Below are 20,660 nucleotides of genomic sequence, written 5' to 3'. Positions count from 1 at the left end.
GGGAGTGAACCAGCAGGCATAAGTTCTGTCTCTGTCTACCCACCCCCCTTCTCTCTGTAACTTATAAAATCTTTTAAAAAATAATAATGCTTTCTTCCCACTGCCAGAGTACAGGGCCTCAAGCCCCCTGTGAATGCAGGACACCCCAGTCCACGCTCATCTGGCTGTCGTCACGAACCCTCGGCCAGGCACTGGGCCAGGACTAAATCTAACTCAGCGTTCACAGCACCATTACAGGACATCCTGGGGGGGGGGGTCACCTCGGTTTCACAGGTGCAGGACACTCAGGGAGGGGCGAATGGGCTGGCCTGGGGTCCTGGGGCTTGGGCTCCCAGATGCTCTGCCGTGGACAGCACAGGAAACACGTGCCCACTTCTGCTCTGGTTCTCCCAAACACACCGTGAGGTCTGGTTTGGTTTCCAAATTCTTAACACTTCTTCCATGGACACTGGCTTCAATCAATCAACTCCAGCTCCAGCTCACGTGTAGGAAAGAACAGTTTATCGCTTGCAGAAGGTATATTGACCACATACTTCTCTGCGAAGGAGCTGGGCTCAGCGTTGTGGGAGACGTCTGTCTGCAGGAGGCTCCCGCTTGGCTCAGGGGCACTGGTGGCCCCAATGCGACACTGGACAATCAGCTAGGAATGCCAAATAGAGCCCGCAGATCATCGCCAAGTGGGTGCTGCTGGCAGGAGCTCTGGGTTAGCTTGGGGTCTCCCGGGCTCAGGCTCAACGTGTGCTGGGGCTTGGGGAGCCCTGAGCGAGCAGAGGCGGAGACGGGGGACGGGGAGAGCACAGGAGGAGAAACCTCCCTGCTCCCCAGCTCGGGAGCACCCCACTCCAGCTTAGGAGCCCGGACCAAGCACCCACGAGGAATCCAGCGCCCGTCCCGGCAGCCGGCTTGGTTCAGCACAGTCAGGCTGACGGCTTCCTGCTCACGTGCCAGCTCCCATCCTCGGAAACTGGCTGGCTGTCGAAAGACTCTGAAGCCATTCCCGGGCTCCTTGGGAAATGGCCTCCATTGATTAGCAATGTCTGCCATGTTGGCCTCTAGGGCAGCACAGGATCCAGGCCCCAGCCTCACCTCGGCTGTGGAGTGCGACAGTGGGGACAGGCAGGGTCTGGGTGCCCCTGCAGGCCTGCACGAGTGAGCAGGGCGCTGTCATGGGCATGGACCGGGGACACGGGCTACAGAGACGGCAGGCACCACTGGGGCACAGGCAGGGGCACAAACAGGGCGGGGGATTCTGGGAAGTGAGCAACCTGCCGGGCCATCCTGGCCTCTCTGAGCGCACTGGAGACCAGAGCCGGCCCAGGCGAGCACAGTGAGACCCCTGCGGTCAGGAGAGGGATGGCCCCCAAGCAGCCACTCACGCCTCCGGAGAAGAACTGCCCTGGACAGAAACGGGCAGGGCCTCCTGCCGCTGGGGCAGGGAAGCTGAGTGGGCAGGGGGCCGGTGGGGATGGGCAGAGGGACGATGGCCCCTCCTCTGGGCACAGGCAGGCAGGTGGTCCTGGGCCAGCGAGCACTCGCTGAGCGCCTGCGGTGGTTCCCACACAGCCAGCTCTGTGCAGCCTGCAAGGTGAGCACAGCTGGAGAGAAGACCACGCGTGCTGTTCTGTTCCCACGCGTGTTGCTCACAAGCAGACTCAGGAAATAAACACGGGTGGGGGAGGGCGCCCGGACCCCTGCCTTCCCCCGGGGCCCGCCCCGCTCCGCCCCAGAAGCCTTTGCTGAGGCCTGGCCTCCCCCCAGCGAGCCTGTGCGTTATTTATAACCCCTGCCTGGCCTGCACTGTCCACGGCTTCTCTTTATTCCTGCAAACTTGCCCTCACATTTGTCTGCCCTTAGCCCCAGGCCCTTTGTGAAGTTTTGCAAAAATGTTCTTTTATTATTCACCTGTGAACACAAGCGTGGGCAAAAAGGAAGACAAAAGAGAAAGAGCGGTGCCCCATTTTTAAAAATTTGAGTGAAGTTGTCTGAGATTTGGGGGGACTATCCTTAATCTTTCAACACTAAAAACTTTTTTCAGCCGTAATTGAGCCCCTTAATTTCCAACGTTCACCCTCGGAGCGGGACACGGGCGGTAACCATGAGGACCGATGCCAGCCTGCCGCTGGGTCTTAAATCTGCGAATTTAATAACTCCAAAACCCTTCCTCCCGTCCGTCAGTCACGATACGTTGAACCATCACCTGGAGACGCTCAGGTCACCGCCAGGCACCTGGCCACTGTCCCCTGTGCTACGAGGAAACCTGAGGCTGCAGCTCACTGCCCCTCCCGTGACCACCGCCCAGGGCAGAGCGCTGGGGCCGAGAGGAGGACCAGAAGTGCCCAGGGGACGACCTGCCAAGAGCTGCATCCGGGTGCTCACTGGCCAGAAACACGGCGGTCCCTCCAAGTCACCGCCAGTCTGAGGGTCCCTCCAAGTCACCGCCAGTCTGAGGGTCCCTCCAAGTCTCCAGTCTGAGGGTCGTGCATGGACACCTGCCCACCTGATCTACACCCGTACCCAGCCCCAAACCCCAGCCAGCAACCTGTCAGAATCAACGAGCCCCCAGCTCTGTCCGTCTGCCTTCCCCTGTCTCCCTGCCCTGCCAGTCCCTGCCATGAGCCTGCCCACGCCTGAGGGTCGGCTGCCACCTGGGCACACAAGGAGGGCAGCCCCACTGGCCACGAGGATGGCGGCCCCCTGCCTGCAGCGGCTGCCCTGCCACCCAGACCCAACCGTCACTGGCCACGTACGCAGCTCAAAGCCCTTGTCCTTTGAGGCCATTCTCCAGCCCTGGGTCCTGCAGCCTCCATCTGGAACTCTTTCTCACCAGCGTCTGAACTTGGCCTCTCGGCTGCAGGGCTGTGACCTTGACACAGGTCCTAAGGGCGTGCTGTGTGCTTTCTGCTTGCCCACGGAGCAAAGGCTGCACACACAGTTCTGCTGTAGACAACCTGCCCAGGCTAGCAGAAGGTGGGGCAACACGCCCCCCCCCCCCAGTGGGGCCCAGGCCATCCTGTCCCGGGTGTGAGGCGGGGCTGGGGCGGCCTCCACTGCCCCCACTCCCCACCCTCTCCCTCCCACACAGCCCCCGGAAGGCTCACCCGTGAGGGCTGCCCTGGGTTTCTGGCTCATCGGCCAGCAGGGGGGGGAGCCCCAGGTCAGAGCCTCCCTGGCCCGGCGGCCCCTCTGCAGGAGGTCAGAGTCCCAGCCGTGGACCCCTCTGGGCCAGGCACCTTTCCCCCCTCAGCCTTTGTAATCACTGTTGACAGACTGCAACTTAGCGGCTTCTCCTACAGGTGCAGGGCTGTAGACATCACTGCAAGGTGTCCAACCCGCTTGGTTGGGGCCGGGGAAGGCGTGTGTCACAGGTTGGGAGGGCTTCTTTTATAGAGTCAGGACATGGGGGTTAAAGGTCAAAGCAGGCCTGCTCCTCTCTGTTGACCTTTAGGCACCTGCGGGGACCTTGACAAGGACTCTCCTTCCCCGGAAGTGTGGGTAGGGCCTCTCCATTCCCTCCTTGTGCATCCCAAAGCTGCCATCCCGACCTTCTGATGACAGGAAAGGGGGCGACGATGAGTCTCTGGCTACTTCCTGCTGACTGGGGACGATGGGGCACTCTTGGCTGGCATGGGGCGCTGTCTCCTGGGTGGGGAGCTGAGTATATCCCCGTAGCAGCATTTGGTTGACCGCCTGGTTGCTGAAGGCCTTGGTTCGTTCCATTGTCACCTGCTGTAAACACTTACACAGACACTGGTCTGCAAGTCAGGGTGAGAACAGCAACCAATGATCCTAAGAGTGGCACTAACCAGGTAATGAAAGGATTTCACAGAGGAGAGGAATGGGAGGGGTCACTGGACCCTTGTGAGGACGGTTTGATGGACGTGGTTTAAATCTGATCCCAGCCGAGACCGGGAGAAAGGCCACTCAGCTTTTGCAGGTAGCGGGTTTGTCTGTAGGGAAATTCTGAATAATCATGCAGATTAGGTGGAGGAGAGGACCATCAGTGCACACAGGTCGGGAGCAGAGTAGAGGCTGTGATCACAAAGGAAGGAGACCCACGTGGGCAGACAGGGCCTGGTACAGAGGACAGTCACTGTCAGAGGAGCTGAGAGAGGTGCTGGCTCCGCCAAACAGAACCTGACAGAGGGGCCTGATAACACTCAGGTGGGCTTCAGGCCTTGTAAGTTAGGAGGCCAGACCGGTCTGTCTCTTCACAGGGTGCCTCCCAAGGGGGGTGTGCACCTCCCTGGGGAAGGCACCCTGTCGGCTTCCATTACCCAGCTGGCCTGGGAGGAAGCTGGCGTCTCCAACAGGAAGTTTAGTTCTCCCGCAGCGTTGCTGACCCAACCTCAGCAGCGGTGGTCACCCTGGAAGCTGGGCTGAGTGAGGGCCTTTCAGCTTGGAGCCAGCAAGGCTGCGGCTCTGACCTGGGCGTCCCGACTCCACTTCCAGCGACCCAGCTCCTGGCTGGCAGGGCTGGCGGGCTCTCCACAGGCTCACTCTGCTGAGGCCCGGCTCACCTCCCCGAAAGCCCCTGCAGTGGACTGGCCCGCTGGGTCTCCGAGGGCAGATCCCTGCACGGGGCTACATTTCACGGCCGGCCACCCAGCTTCACGTTTCTCACTTGTTGACAGACCAACCTAGAGGCTTCCGTGCAGGCGCAGGGCTGCACAGACACCACCAAGACGGAAGCTTGAAGCCTTATCATCACCCCAGACCCACTACCAGTCACCCCCGCCCCACCCGTCCCCGGCCCAGCCGGCTGCTTCCTCTCCAGGGACGCGCCCGCTGGGGCATCTCACCCCGCACACCAGGGGCGCGTTCCGAGGACAGAGGCGCCACCGGCCCACCGCCATCCCCTCCCCCGCCTCTCACCGCTCGCCGACCCCACCCGCCCTGAGCTCGCAGGGCCGGCGCGTGGGCGCCCCAAGTCCAGCGTCACCCACGCGGTGCCACCACGCCAACCCCTGCGCTCGGGTTTGGTCCGTGAGGAGCCGGGGAGGGGCGCGCAGACCGCGGCTACCGCCCTTCCAAGCGCACCGAGCCATGGGACTCGCCGGGCACCTGCGACCCCGAGGCTGGCGGGCGCGCGTCTCAGGGTCAGGCCCGGCCAGGTCGGGGTGGGTGGGGGTCTGCGCGGCGCCCCGCGGAGATCCCGCCTAGCAAACCTGAGCGGACACGCACAGCGTGAGGGCGGGTCGGGCTGCGGGGAGACGGCGACACCCATGACACGCCGACCCCTGCGGCCGCCTCTCCGGCTTCGGGACCTGCGACCCCCGCGGGTGCCTCCAGCCCCCGCACCCGTGTCCCCGCCGCAATCCGCCATCGCACCCCTCGCGGAGATGGCGCAGCTCGGGGAGCAACAGAGAGGGAAGCCCTCCATTTCCCTCCATCGCCTCGCCCTGCCTCAGACCAGCGGCCGGGCCTTTAAACGCGGCCCGGGCGCCCCCGGTCCTGCGCAAGGGCAAATCTGCACGTACAGGGCCTAAACTCCACGGCCGTCCCGCTCCCGGGCGGGACCCGGGGCCCGGCGGCGCCCGCCTCGAGCCTCGACCGGGGACGGCGCGGCCCCGTGACCCCCGCACACACGTGCCCGTGCTGTCCCAGCCACTTCCGCTATCGAACGTCCCTCACCTTCCTGTCCTGCGCACTGGGCGACCTCGGGCGGACACAAGCTCCGCCCTTTCCGCCGGCAGCCGCGCGCCCCGGAAGTGGTATCCCGCGACGGCTGGCTGGTCCTCCCAACCACCGAGAGGGCCGCCCAGAGCGCCGGCGCGCTCTCCCTCGCCGCCTCCTACCCCTGCGGCAGCGGCGCCCCGGGCCGTGCCGGGACCACTGTGCGCGTGCGCAGGAGTGCTGGGCCGCGGCGACGGCGTGGTGCGTCATCGGGGTGCGACGCCCGAGGGACTGTGCGGGGTTTGCCTGGCTGGAAGGTGCGGCGGCGAGACCGGGCGGGAAGATGCCAGTGGCGGTGATGGCAGAAAGCGCCTTCAGCTTCAAAAAGCTACTGGATCAGTGCGAGAACCAGGAGCTCGAGGTAGCCGCGTGCAGCGCGCTGGGAGGAGCTCCGGGGCCGCCCCGGCCTCCGGGCGGCGCCGGTTTCCAGGGTAACGGGGCCGGGGCGCGCGGAGAGCGGGCGCGGGACGCGGGCCCGGGCGCCCCGCACTGCTCGGGCCGGGCGGTTGCTCGGCCGCTGCCTGGACGCGTGGGGCAGCCTCTCCTGCCGGCCTCGGGGCCCGGGCCGCGGGCCGTGGGGGCCGCCCCGGGCGCTCGGTGTCTGGGGAAGCCAGCGCGGGGTGCGTGACCCGCGGACACGCACACGCGTGGAGGGAGCGGTGCCCGGCGGGCCGTGCTCCGTGCGGGCCTGGGGAAGGCGCCCCGCAGCATGCCCCGGAGCGGCAGAGCCGGGCGGGGCTCGGGAGTAGGCCGAGCTGTGTCTGCAGCCGCCGGCGACTGACGTTTCAGCTTTTTGTTGTTATTTTTAAATGTACCCGGAAGGCACCGTTAGAGGTCTTCCGTCCCCGGCTTCACTGCCCAAGTGGCCGCCAGGGCCCGGGCTGGGCCAGGCTGGAGCCGGGGGTCTCCTCCGCGTCTCCCACGCGGGTGCAGGGGCCCCGGGACTCGGGCCATCTCCCAGGCCACAGCAGGGCGCAGCATCGGAGCTGGAGCGGCCGGGTCTCGAACCTGCGCCCATCGGGCCGCCCGTTTGATCCGCTGAGCTGCAGCCCCACCCCGGAAGGTTTCGGGTTTTTTTCTGGCGTGGGTAAGAAAGGAGGCTGTGCTCTTGCGTTTCTGGCGTTCTAGGCTCCTGGAGGAATCGCGACGCCCCCGGTGTACGGCCAGCTGCTGGCTTTGTATCTGCTGCATAACGACATGTGAGTACCTTTAGCGACCCGCGGCGGCCGCCCCGGTTCCCGGGAGCCCCGAGCGCTCTGCTGCGGCCTCGCTGCGGCCGTTCCTGTGGCGTCCAGCGGGTGGTGGCCGGCGGCCTGTAGCTCCTCCTAAGGAGGACAGCGGGTTCCTAGGGAGACGCAGACGGGCGGGCGGCTGCTTCCCTCCCGGGTGCCCCGGGGCCGGGCTGGTCCAGACCACAGCTGGGAGCCCACTCCCACGAGCCGGCCGCCGTGTGCGCTGGCAGGAAGCAGAGGCCGGAGCCGCAGTCGCGGTGAGGCCGGCGGTCTGGGGCCCTGGGGCAGGCGCTGACCCCGCCCGCGGGCTGCCGCCGTCCATTTCCCGCGGAGCCTTCGGAGAACCCTCAGGTCCGAAAAGCAGCGCGGAGCCTGGGAAAGTGCGGGCGCGTGACCTTTTTAAAGGATTGTGCTCTGACCTGGGCTCAGCCGAGGGCCCCTGTTGTCGGCAGGCCCAGAGAAGCTGCCCGGAGGCCGAGGGCCAGCAGGGGTTTGCTGCCCACAGCCGAGAGCTCCTGGGAGCCGTCTCGTAGGGGGGACCCGTGTCTGCTCGCTGGAGGGCAGAACGCCCCCGGGTGGCTGTCGTTCTGTGACCCCAGGGGCGCCTGACGGTTTTCCTCTAAACTTCTCCGAGCCCTTTCTGTCCTGTCGTCCTAGAAGCTGAGCTGGGCTCCCCGCGTCCGGCGTGTGAGTGGCCCGCTTCGCTTCCTGTGGTCCCATCGTAGGGGTGTCCTGGTCCGGGTTTCTCCCCGGATCCCCCTGCTGTGGAGGTTCTGGGGGCAGGGCCCTGTGTGGGGCTGTGAGGAGGACCAAGCCCGGGAGCCCGGGCGTCTTCCCTCCGGGGAGGCAGGACCTGGGAAGCGCGTTCTTATCTGGGTGAATTATTTGGGGAGTTCTGTGTAAATCTTTGTATTTTTGGTGTTGGCTTAATTTAGCATCTGAATCATTCCTTCAGAAATTCACTAAAAATGGCAGAATGTGACGTTGATGAACTATTTCCTGTCTCTTCGTCTGGAGAACTACTCGTAATTCCCCAGAACAAGTTCACATAAAATATGTTTGCTCTGTACTGTGCATAGAGTATTTTGATTAACTCCTGTCTGTTCTCATTAGGACCTAGTAATTTCCAACATTTTTACTGACCGCTCTTTGCGCTGGTTTGCATTAGGAATAACGCGAGATACCTCTGGAAGAGAATACCGCCTGCCATAAAGTCCGTAAGTGTCCTTGCCCTGCGCTGTGTTGCTTCCACGTGGTGATAACGTTCTCTGACCGGGGAATCCCGTAAAGCGCTGTTCCCGTCCCGTGTCACTGGGGTTAGAGGAGAGAACCGACCTCCGGCGCTGCAGTCAGAAACCAGAACTTCCCCGGGATGGCGGAGGGGTCGGCTCGGCTCCCGGTCATTCCAGCCACGCCGCTGAGCCGGGCCACGCGAAGGGCTGGGCGGTGGCTGCAGGGGGGCGGGGGGTTCAACGGAGCTGTGCAGGTTCCTGAAGCAGGAGTGGCGTGGAGACTGGTGGTACACTGCTGTTCTGAAATGGTCATTCGCAGCGCTGGGACTGTCTATCCAGTTAGGAGAGTGGGCTTCTCGTTTTGGGTGGAGAAGCAAGTGAAAGCTGCTTCCGAAGTGGGCCGCAGTGGTCCTTGGGTTTCGGGTGGGTCAGTGCCCGCGTGAGTGGTCTCCACGTGGGACCAAGAGTCCACCTCAGGTTGTGCTCAGCTCTCAGCCGGGCACCGGATTAGTGCTTTAACTCCCATCCTTTCCCATACCTGCTGTGAAGTGAGGTGAAAGAGGGTCCCCGTGGTGGAGGCGTGAGGGTGGTGGCCTCCTGTGGTGGCCTGTGCTGACCTTGGCTCTTGCTCGCGTCCCCAGGGCATCGTGTTATGTGTGTGGGGACTGCAAACAGGGCACCTTTCGAATCAGCTGCCCGAGATACTTAATCCCCAGGCTTAATCCCGAGCATGTTTGGATTACTTTCTCAGCCCTTAATCTGTTGTGGTAATAAACACTTACAGCGAATGAATAAAGAAATTTTGCGTTACTGCTCATGCTGCTTAAAAACCTGTTTGAATGTGGTTGGACTGAAAAAGTGATTGCATCTCTTAAAAGGAACGTGAGATTTTGTGTTGATGATGCAGCTAACACGTTGTACGTCTTTCTGACTTTCGCTTTAAGACACAGTTGTGGCCGGCGCCACGGCTCACTAGGCTAATCCTCCGCCTTGCGGCGCCGGCACACCGGGTTCTAGTCCCGGTCAGGGCGCCGGATTCTGCCCCGGTTGCCCCTCTTCCAGGCCAGCTCTCTGCTGTGGAGGATGGCCCAAGTGCTTGGGCCCTGCACCCCATGGGAGACCAGGAGAAGTACCTGGCTCCTGCCATCGGATCAGCACGGGGCACCTGCCACAGCACGTGGCCATGGCGGCCATTGGAGGGTGAACCAACGGCAAAGGAAGACCTTTCTCTCTGTCTCTCTCTCTCACTGTCCACTCTGCCTGTCAAGAAAAAAAAAAAAAAAAGACGCAGTTGTTTCCAGGATGAGCACTGTCAAAGGCTGTGACGTGTGTTCCAGGCGAACTCTGAGCTCGGGGGGATCTGGTCGGTGGGACAGAGGATCTGGCAGAGGGACTTCCCCGGGATCTACACGACCATCAGCGCTCACCAGTGGTCCGAGACGGTGCAGCCCATCATGGAGGCACTGAGAGGTGCGTTTCTTTGTGTTGGACGTTGCAGCAGGCCCTTCCTGAGGCTGCAGGGCGGGAGGCGGGTGGGGCGCTGGTGAGCGCAGGTGAGCGGCAGCTTTCCGAGCTCCCGTTTTTATTTTGTCCAGAAAGTGCCGCCAGCCTTCTCTTGCTGAGGCTGCATCAGCAGTTCAGGGCTTCGTGTCTCGGGCTGGTTCCAGGTTGAAATTGCTCCTGGCAGGGAAAGGGCTCTCCGCTGTTGCAGGAATCCCCGGAGTTCACGGCCTGAGGGGTGGAAGGTTAGAATCCCCGCCGGAGTGCAGACGGTCATTCGGCCTCGGCAGGCGTCTGGCCGGCGGCTTCCAGGCGAGCAGGCTCAGGGCGGCTCGGGCACGTGCAGGGGCTGACGCAGCGATGTGGCCGACAGCAGGAGGCGCTCCTTGACACTGGAGTGGGGAAAGCAGGGGTGCAGGGCAGGTGAGGGAGCGAAGGGAGGAGGGGTGCGGCCGGGCGGGTCCCGTAGGGGCAGTGTTGGAATCGGTGAACAGCCTTCACCCCTGCTGTAGGCCTGAGGAGGGATAGTGGATTTCATGGTGTGGGCTGAGCAGCCCTAATTGAAAATCTGAAGTGCCCCCAAATCTTAGAAGTGTGTGAGCACGGACAGGACCCCGCACGTGGAGAATTCCACTGCCGGCCTGTGCGCTGTGCCACAGCCAAATAGAGATGCACTGAGAGGGTCGTAAATCACAGTGTGAGGTGGAGGTGAAGCTTAGCGATTGTGTATGTGGGCTGACGTCGCATCCCCAGAGCACCTCACTAGGTGCAACTGTTCCAGGATCCACAAAGCCCCGCATCTGAAGCTCTCGGCGTTCCCAGGCCTGTGTCTGGGGCAGCCTGGGACTGCAGCGAGGGCCCGCGCCAGGGCCTCGGGCCAGCTCCGTGCAGCAGGCTGGTGGGCAGGAGCGGCCTCGGGCCCTTACTCAAGCTGCTCTGGGCTTTGGGTCGTCGCCTCGCAGATCTCTGTCGTGTTGGGAGTCCCTGGGAAGCGGCCCAGTAGACCCCCGGAGACTGGAAGGTGTGTTGTGGGAATGCGGACTGTGGGGCAGGGTTTGTCCCTCAGTGGGGGTGGCCCATGGTCCCGTCAGGACTTCTGCATTCTGGAACATTCTGTCAGCCTTCAGTACCCCACGCTGCCCTGAGACTCCTGCAGGTCCCCAGAGTCAGGAATGCTGCTTGATGGTTGAGGGCGGTCCCGTGGTAGGTTTGAATTATTGCCAAATTTTGCCAGATTTAATATTTTAGTTTTTAATTTGTTACATACACACTTGTCTTCAAGTTAAAAACACTTTCTCAGGTCTGTTCCTCTTCTTTTCTGAGTCCCAGTCCTATTAGAAAATCAGAGACGGCTTAGATGAGGTCGGGCCAGTGAGAGAGCTGTTTTTACAGGAGACCAGAAGGACTCGCTGTGGACAGTGACCCTTCTCCCCAGGGCCTCTGGGTGGGGTGAGGGCCAGGATGAGTGGAGCTGGAGACGGGGGCTGCCCCTGGCAGGGCACAGAGGAATTCGATTCCCTGGCCCCTGGCCCGCCTGAGGGTGCCTGCCTCCCCATGTACAGCACGGCTGGAGGGGCCGCTCACTGTCCCTGTGCCCCGGCACCGGCACCCGGCGGTGGGCAGTCTGGTAGATGGCAGGCACAGGCAGCGGAAGTTGGACAACTGAACCGTGAGCAAGCCTTTCTTAGGCCTCCGTTGTACTCAGGGCGCGTCCTCCCTAAGTTTCCGCAGATGCCAGGTGCTGGCTCGGGGCCGTCGTCCGGGGTGTGACTGTGCGGTGGGAGTTCAGAGCTAGGGTTGCGTGGTGACTCAGGGTGCGGGGGTGTGAGTCACAGGCTGGGGCATGAGAAGCAGCTGCGCGTGGAGGCCTCCCTGACGCCGGGACCCTGACCCGCCACCCCCGTTGTGGCTGCTCCTCCTCCTGTCCCCCCTTCCCTTCTGTTCACGTTCTAGCACGCTTCACTCTGGCCAGAACATAAGAGTTAAAGTGAATATTTTAATTTATGCTGATTTGCCTAATGAGTATAGTTTCCTGGTGTACACTTTAATTTTTCTAAAGAAACCAAAAAGGTGTTCCTTTTCCATTGTTACCTCAGTTCTTTCCTGTTGAGTTGCCATAGCTTTCAGTAGAAAATGTTTCTTTAAGATGTTTTAGGGGCTGGTGCCACGGCTCACTAGGCTAATCCTCCGCCTGCGGTGCCGGCACACCGGGTTCTAGTCCCGGACGGGGCACTGGATTCTGTCCCGGTTGCCCCTCTTCCAGGCCAGCTCTCTGCTGTGGCCCGGGGTGCAGTGGGGACTGCACCCCATGGGAGACCAGGAGAAGCACCTGGCTCCTTACTGCGGATCAGCGTGGTGCGCCAGGCGCAGCGGCCATTGGAGGGTGAACCAACGGAAAAGGAAGATCTGTCTCTCTCAATGTTCACTCTGCCTGTTAAAAAAACAAAAAACAAAAAACGATGTTTTAGGGGCAGAGGGTGAGGTATAGTGGATAAGACTGCCACCACGATGCCGGCATCCCTTATGGACGCCGGCTCAAGTCCTGGCTGCTCCACTTCTGATCCGGCTCCCTGCCTCCCTGCTGTGGCCTGGGAAAGCAGCGGAAGATGCCCAAGTCCTTGTGTCCCTGCATCCACGTGGGAGACCTGGAAGAAGCTCCTGGCTCCAGCCTCTTCCAGCCCCAGCCATTGTGGTCATCTGGGGAGTGAACCAGCAGATGGAGGATCTCTCTTTCTCTGTCTCCCACTCTCACTGTAACACTGACTTTCAAATTAAAAAAATTCACATCTTTTAGAAATCTACGTTATGTAGTTGGGTTGAAAGATGGAGGGAGAGCAGAGGCTGGCCAGTGCAAGCTGGGGAGCACTGTAGCTGAGCAGGACGCCACACCCGTTTGTCCTGGGGAGACCACCCCCCAGCACGTGCGCAGCGCAGGCCCTCGGGAGATCACCCCCCAGCACGTGTGCACTGCAGGCTTCCCTGGGGCTGCTGGCCTCCCCAGAAGCAGGAAGTAGAGAGAGAGCCCTGTAAAGAGCTTGGAAAGAAGGGGGCAGGTGGAACAGTACACACCATGGTGGTCGATTTCTTGTTCCATGGGGCGTGTGGAGGTGAAGGCTTGGCTCAGCAGTTGGGAGAAAATTCTGCGTCCCATGTTGGAGGCTGAGCTGAGTCTCGCCTCCATAGCGAATTCCATCTCCTGCCGTCGTGCGCCCTGGAGGCCGCGGTGAGGGCTCAGGTAGTTGGATCCCTGCCACCCACGCGGGGGATCTGCCTTAGTTCCAGGCTCCCGGCTTTACTTCGGCCTGGCCCAGCCCTGCCTGTTTTGGGCGTTTGAGGCATAAATCAGTGGATGAAAGACCTTTCTCTCTCTCTCTCTCAAACAAACAAACAAACAAAAGTAAATAGATGTATGCACTGCAGTGCTGTGAGTTCAGAGGAGGCACGTGGTGGAACCTCACAGGCCAGAGGCCTGGGGGAAGGTGCGAGGCCTGGAGAGCCAGGGGACTGGCGTGGAGCGAGCAGAGCGGAGCGTCTGGCATCTGGCAGAGCCCCAGAACCATGGGGTTGGCAGTGTTACAGGGTGTACACCAGTGGATTAAGTGTGCAGAATAAAAATGACAGGTACTCCCTCAGCCTGCTCACAGCCACGTGGAGGAGCTCTTGGGTTACGCAAGAGCCCTGGGCAGGACTGGCCGGCTGGGTGCGGCAGTTCTCCTCTGTCTCTGACGTGACTGCGTGTAGATTTGGAAGCCCGCCCAGTGTCCACATGCTGTCCTCGGGATGAGATGCTGCTGGTGCTGCCTGGCAGTCTTTTTTTTTTAAAAGATCAAAGTTAGACTCTTTATTTAAGATTTATGCCAGGAGCTTCTTCTGGGTCGCCCACACGGTGCAGGGGCCCAAGCATTTGGGCCACCTTCTTCTGCTTTCCCAGGCCACAGCAGAGAGCTGGATGGGAAGCGGAGCAGCCGGGACTCGAACCAGCACCTGTGTGGGATGCCGGCACCGCAGGGCCGAGGCTTAGTCCACTGCGCACAGCAGCAGCCCCGGGCTGCCCTTCCCGATGGGGCAGGAGCCGAGGACGTGGGGCGTCACTGACGTCCACTTAGTCCACTGTGCACAGCACCAACCCCGGGCTGCCCTTCCTGATGGGGCAGGAGCCGAGGACGTGGGGCATCACTGAAGTCCACTTAGTCCACTGCGCACAGCATCAGCCCTGGGCAGCCCTTCCCGATAGGGCAGGAGCCGAGGACGTGGGGCGTCACTGAAGTCCACTTAGTCCACTGCGCACAGCAGCAGCCCCGGGCAGCCCTTCCCGATAGGGCAGGAGCCGAGGACGTGGGGCGTCACTGAAGTCCACTTAGTCCACTGCGCACAGCATCAGCCCTGGGCAGCCCTTCCCGATGGGGCAGGAGCCGAGGACGTGGGGCGTCACTGAAGTCCACTTAGTCCACTGTGCACAGCACCAACCCCGGGCTGCCCTTCCTGATGGGGCAGGAGCCGAGGACATGGGGCGTCACTGACGCCAGGCGTTTGATGCAGACTTTGCAAGGCGGGTGTGGTCGTCACTGGGGTTGTTCCATGACACCCAGGGCTGCTCCTGCACCGCAGACCCTCCCGAGAAGGAGGCGCGTTCCTGGGTTTTCCGCTCCAGTCATTCCAGTGTTTGTACGTGACATGAAAGAAAGTTACAAGTTTACACCCTCAATACAAAAATGTGTTTGAATTACATTTTCTTAGCGCGTGAGTATTGTGCATATTTGGCTCTTTTTCCACCTTTGCCGTTTTCCTTGTCACTTGGGAGAGGTTTCTCCGTAAGTGTGAGAAGTGCACCTGTTTGTTTAGCAGTGTGCGAGCCTCTTCCGTGGTAGGCACATATATGCGAGGGCACTGCAGAAAGTTCATGAGAAGACGGAATTAAAGATGAGTTATTTTAGTGCAAGAAGAGTTAAAATCTGTACATAGTTTTAGCACAAAAGAAAAAAACAGTTCCATGAACTCTGAAGATCTTTCCTATGTCTGAGCCTGTAATGTGTGTGATCATGTCTTGTTCATAAAAAGTGGACAAGAACAGTAACTGTTGTTAAACGCCTCTCTTGTTGCCTTTCTGCCGCTCCCCGGCTGCCCCAGACGCAACAAGGAGGCGAGCCTTCGCCCTGGTCTCCCAGGCGTACACCTCGATAATCGCGGACGACTTCGCCGCCTTCGTGGGGCTTCCCGTGGAAGAGGCCGTGAAAGGTGTGTTTGTCTGCTGTGTCATCACAAGTGGGAATAGAGATGTGTGTTCTCAGCTCACAGTGCCCGTCCCCGAGACCCTAGCGACCGAGTGTGTGTGGGAAACGCGGGTGCGTTTTTTAGGACAGTGATAACCCCTGCAGGGTTTGGACGGAAGCGGCCTTGAATCCAGCTCATTCTGGTTGTGCAGGAAGCAGGTCTGTGAGCCTCCACAGCGCTGACTCAGACTCCGTCCTGACTGACCTCACTGCGTTAGATGCCCTGGGCCCCCGTGCATGGTGGAGGCCGTCCCCTCGCTGCCCCGTCAGCACGTTCACTTCCTGCACGCCTCACTCAGACCCTAGATGCTCTGCCCTGGTACCCACTGGTCTCCGAGGGTCCCTGTGCGTTGTCCTCTCTCAGGTGATACCAGACTGTCGTGTCCACTTGCTGGATTTCTGTGGGACATTGCACACAACCTGGTGCCTTGTTGAATGCTTACATTTCCAGGGCTTAGCACAGTTCTCGGCACATGGGGAGCAGGTCAATGAACGTTCTTACATTGAATCCTAGTGTTACTTACTCATCAGTCATCTACTTGTTTGGTGGGTAACTTATTATCTAATGTGTAATATGCTCCAATGCCCGTGCTCTTACCTGACTGCCAGGGGGAGTCCAGCTGCCATCCCGTCCCTCCTGCTAGTTGTGTGAGCTGGGGTAGGTCACCCGGCTCCCTGAGCTTTGTTTCAATACCTGTTAGGGCCATACGTCCTACGTCAGAGCTGTGACAGCTACACAGAGGATCCTGACCAGGGCACCGAGTGGTCATTCATGGTCGGCCTTCTGTGTACATGGAGCCTGTTGTTTCTCCTCCATCCTGGATGTTACCGATGAGATGATGAACAAAATATTCTGTGTTTCCTTATGTCTCTTCTGAATAGTATCGGTTAAGCTAATTCTATGCTACATACTTAAACTAATGACATATTAGTGATTCCAGCAGCCTGATGAGGGGAAAGTGAGGCTTTGATACATGTGCAAAAAATGTTTGCATGCTTTTTATAATACGTCTTTCTAGTAGAAATGCACATGTCTGGTTGAAACTAAACATGTCAGGTCTCCCGTGCAAGTGATGTCTTGTGGACAGGGTGTGGATCTCGTTGTGGCTTCCTGTTCATGTGAAATGCACCTTGTAGGTATCTTGGAGCAAGGATGGCAAGCTGACTCCACCACGAGGATGGTGTTGCCCAGGAAGCCAGGTAGGTGGCGCTCCTCACCCACGTGCAGGGGAAACGCTGTGCCATAGCCTTGGCTTTAAATGATTTGATGACAGATAATGCTGTAATAACTCGGTGGAAGTGTGTTTTAAATAAACATGTGGATAGAATGGATACTTAGGGAGAAGGAATCACGACGGTCACCTAATTTTTTTTAGAAACACATTTATTATGTAGATGTTTCATAATACTTATTACAACTAATTTTGACAAAATATTGGTCTCCATTTTTCTTTTTTTTTTTCCAAATATTGGAACTTTTTTTTTTTTTTTTAACAGGCAGAGTGGACAGTGAGAGAGAGAGACAGGTCTTCCTTTTGCTGTTGGTTCACCCTCCAATGGCCGCCACGGCTGGCGCACTGTGGCCGGCGCACCGCGCTGATCCGATGGCAGGAGCCAGGTGCTTTTCCTGGTCTCCCATGGGGTGCAGGGCCCAAGCACCTGGGCCATCCTCCACTGCACTCCCGGGACACAGCAGAGAGCTGGCCTGGAAGAGGGGCAACTGGGACAGAATCCGGCGCCCCAACTGGGACTAGAACCCGGTGTGCCGGCGCCGCTAGGCGGAGGATTAGCCTAGTGAGCCGCGGCGCCGGCCCCTGGTCTCCATTTTTCTATTGATGGAGCCATTCCTTTCTATTTTTTTAAGATTGGTATGTTTGAAAGAGTGAGAGGCAGAGATTCCATCCGTTGTTTCACTCCACAAATGATTGCCAAAACTGGAGCTGGTCCAGGCTGAAGCCAGGAGCCTGAACTCCACCCAGGTCTCGCACATGGGTGGCAGGTGAAAGATTTGGGCCTTCGTGGGCTCCGTTCCCAGGCGCACTGGCAGGGAGCTAGGGCTGACACGGAGCAGCTGGGACTTGAACAGCTGGTCTGATACGGAGTACTGGTGTCTCAGGCAGCAGCTCAAGCTGCCACACCACAGTGCTGGCCCCTGCTGAGCCAAGCCATTCCTAACTCTGCTTTTCCTTAATACCTAAATCATCGCCTTTTTAGAAAATAGAAGCTGTCCCCCTGCTCTCCTTGTACTGGAATCGGACACTCTTCTGTGGCATTCACATCCACAGATTTAACTTCGTTTACCTTCCCTTAACGCCAGAAATCTCATGGCCTGTCCTCAGGGTCTCACTGTGAGTTCCTGCTCTCTGAAGTGAGCTGTGCTCGTGCCTGCCTGGTGGACTCTCTCCCTCGTACTGTGGGAACATTCTTTTCTGCTGGTCTTTCAAGCTGAGTTTAATGCCCCCCCCCCTTCCATAAACTCTCCATCAACCCAGATTCCCTCCCCCGACTCTGCCTGCTGTGTGGATGTTGGTGAACACACAGTCAAGTGTTACACAAATCTGTGTGCCCTGCTCTTGAGGACGGAGAGAGTGGAAGGCCCTGAGCCGCCAGTGTAGATGGGGCGTAAAGACGCATGTATTGAAGATTTGGATGCATCCCTGTTTGAGAACTAAATTGTCACGTATGCGTATTGCATTAGAAATGGCTTCTTCCATTACGAGGTCTTCACAGTGGTGTCTGTCATTTTTTTTTAATGCAGTTGCAGGAGCCCCAGATGTTTCCTTTAACAGATTTATTCCCTTATCAGGTATGTACACGTTTTCATACACTCGTAAAAATCATTGTTTCTCACTTTTTTTTTGGTGGTGGTGGTATTTTATGTATGTGTTTACCTTGCAAACAAAGATTAAGGTGCCATGCACTTGTAGTGATACATGGGTTATGAGAGTGAAGTTCTGGGTGTCCCCTCTGGAGCTTGCTGACTGCCTGGCCTGTCAGGCTGTGGGGGCCTCTGTGCTGTCCTGCAGTGGGACCCTACCAACGCTTCTCTTCCCTGGACTGATGGGTGCTCACCTGAACATTAGAAATAAGCTACTTGAGGATGGGATGGGGTTCTTCTTGGGTGTTGTCCCTATAGCAGGACCTGGAATGTGAGAGGCACTTAGTAATTACTTCCTGGATTAAATGCCACATGGGGAGGAGCCCTTCCAGGTGAGGTGGGATGTGAACAGAGGTGTTACCCAGTGAGAGTGTGGGAGGGCCCTTCCGGGTGGAGGTGGGATGTGAACAGAGGTGCTACCTAGTGAGAGTGTGGAGGTGGGATATGAGCAGAAGTGTTACCCAGTGAGAGTGTGGGAGGGCCCTTCCGGGAGGAGGTGGGATGTGAACAGAGGTGCTACCTAGTGAGAGTGTGCTCCCCTCACCTGGCATGCTTCATACCATCAGTGCCAGACTTGCTTTCACTCGCATTTGGGGGAAGCACACTCTGCTGTTGGAAGTTGAGACCTCTTGGTTTGCTTTTTCAAAAATACCCAGGCCACTAAGAGGCACAGTGTTGTCTGAAATCAGAGCAGACGTCTTTGCAATTAAGGATGTTGATGAGAGTGGTGGTGGAGTGGCGCTGCCATCTAACTGTGAGTGTGTGTGTGTGTGTCTCTCTCACACAGAGCCCGCCCCAGTGCCTCCGATTCCTAACGAGCAGCAGCTAGCCAGACTGACCGATTATGTGGCTTTCCTGGAGAACTGATTGATCCCAGAGTTCAAGATCCACCTTCAGAATCTTGTCCATTGACGCGTAGAGAAGCATAAAATTTTTTTTCCAATTTATTGGCTGGATTAAGCACCTCAGCATTCCTGAGTATGTGATAAAATACATGTGTAATATAAAGTGTATTATATATACTTTGAACTCAAACATACTGAAAGTTCATTGAAATAATTCTCATCATTTAAGATTGAGCAGTTTGGATGGAGCCTGTCAGTATTATGCAATTTCTATTTCCTGGTGACTCAAAATGAGCTTTTTGCTTCATGTAGAACAGTGGTTGTCAGCGGTCTTTGCGCTGCCCCCGCACAGGCCGCACTCCCATCTGTACTGTTGGCTGATGGCCGCCGTGACTGGCTGAGGTTTGAGGAGGACGGTCCCCACGGGCCACCCCGCATTGCTGGGGACTGTGACTCATCCTCATTGCAGAATACGCTCTCTTCTCCCCGGCCCCTGAGAATCACTAATGCGGATACAGAAAAATAGCCACGGGACAAATAAACCATTTCCATGGTAAACCAAGTCAGTAACATGGAGTTTTTTCCAATAGTGTGAGTAAAACCCTTGCTGGCAGTAGAGGCGTCCTGGGGCGTACGGAGCTGTCAGGCCTCCTTCAGAAGAAGGGACAGTGTGGAGTGCTCGCTGGGGATTGAAGCTCCTTAGAGAAGCCAGGCACTCAGGACCACTGTCCTGCCACCTCTTGGCTGTGTGCTCAGTCCTTGGTTCAGGTTCTGTGTGGAGAATCCCTGGACACACCTGCTTCTCGGGGCATAGCCATCTGCGTGTGTGAAGCTGTTTATTGTATCTTCAGGTTGAAACACCCCTTAGTTCAATTACTCTGCGTTTGTTCAATAAATACTTAATTTAATTCTTTAACTGCCATCTACGATAGTTTCTGAAAATATTACTATTTGAGCACTCTCTAGTGTGGACAAATTTTAGCGTCATTGTCTCAAGATATGAGCTTCAGTTGTGTATCTCTGTGGTGTTCACCTAACTTATGTTATTACTCATTTTAAATATTTTGACTCAATTTTTCGTAACAGATATGGAAATCCCTTTTAAATTGTAATTGATCACCAAGTCATGTTGTTAAGACTCCCTGACAGTTGCGGGAGCAGTAATTCAAGAATCAGAGGATCCATAATGCGTTAGTGATGAACCCGTTTTTAACTCCCAGGTGTTAAATACAGATTGTATCTGTGGGTGCTGTTTTGGAACCAGCCCACGTGTTTGCTAGCAGGATGGGTTGAATAAACAACCCAGCAGACTGCAAAGGAGCGCAGGTGACGTCGGCTGCAGAGTGGAAGCAGAGAGCAAAATGTGCTGCACCGCAGGGTGGCAGAGGGCAGCGGTTAACAGTCGTGAGAACAGATGAGCGGCTTCTACTTCTAGAAGAAGTCTTGAAGGATGAACCAAAAGTGAATAAAAACAGTTCTGTAAAGAGGGAGAAGATGGCAAGCTGCTGTGTAAGAGAGAGTTGTTGTCTCGAGGGATCCTGACCCTGTGTTCTGCATTATCCGCAAGAGACACACTGAGGGCACACAGAGACTACGGTGTGATTTCACGGTGTAATCTCACAGAACAGTCTATGTCCTTGTCATCAATAAAAGCATGTGATAGAATATAATTGCTAATTATGTAATGTTTTTAGGTGCCAGTAATCCTGAATTTGCTTTGGAAACCTCATCATTTTTCCTGCTGGATGGTAGTGCTGCTTACCTCTGTCCCCTGGAAAGCCTGGAGTCATTGCTCCTGCTTACAGTGAGCACCACAGTGCCTAGATGAGGCGCTAACTCCATCTTCAGCTACAGGGAGTAATGCATTTTTATAGAACAGGTAATGTCAGGTGCAGAGCAGTAAGGGACAGCCTCTCTCTGATACGAGGTGTCCTGGGTTCAAGGAGGTGTTGTAAGACTCTGGGTTCTGACAGACATTTATAGAAGCTGATGGAAGTTAGCTTCCACTAGCCAAAATGAGACAGTTTGAC

General features: G+C 57.7%; 1 protein-coding gene across 2 annotated transcripts; it reads left to right on the top strand.

Annotated features, from left to right (window-relative positions):
• The first annotated feature begins 5,713 nt into the window (after positions 1-5,713).
• COPS8 (COP9 signalosome subunit 8) lies at positions 5,714-20,300 on the top strand. Of its 2 annotated transcripts, none has more exons than XM_002722898.5 (8): positions 5,714-6,034; positions 6,802-6,872; positions 8,074-8,122; positions 9,475-9,607; positions 14,765-14,872; positions 16,045-16,107; positions 17,666-17,713; positions 18,573-20,300. In XM_002722898.5, exons 1-8 carry the CDS (start codon positions 5,957-5,959, stop codon positions 18,650-18,652), a joined length of 630 nt encoding a protein of 209 aa, XP_002722944.1. In that variant the 5' UTR covers positions 5,714-5,956; the 3' UTR covers positions 18,653-20,300. The 2 variants fall into 2 exon arrangements, with proteins under 2 accessions (XP_002722944.1, XP_051694226.1); XM_051838266.2 differs by lacking the exon at positions 5,714-6,034 and adding an exon at positions 6,043-6,293.
• Positions 20,301-20,660: the final 360 nt, after the last annotated feature.

This window comes from Oryctolagus cuniculus, chromosome 3, assembly GCF_964237555.1.
Source record: "Oryctolagus cuniculus chromosome 3, mOryCun1.1, whole genome shotgun sequence".
NCBI classification, from domain to species: domain Eukaryota; kingdom Metazoa; phylum Chordata; class Mammalia; order Lagomorpha; family Leporidae; genus Oryctolagus; species Oryctolagus cuniculus.
The sequence above is the reverse complement of the archived record's forward strand: the minus strand, read 5'-3'. Positions and strand labels throughout refer to the sequence as shown.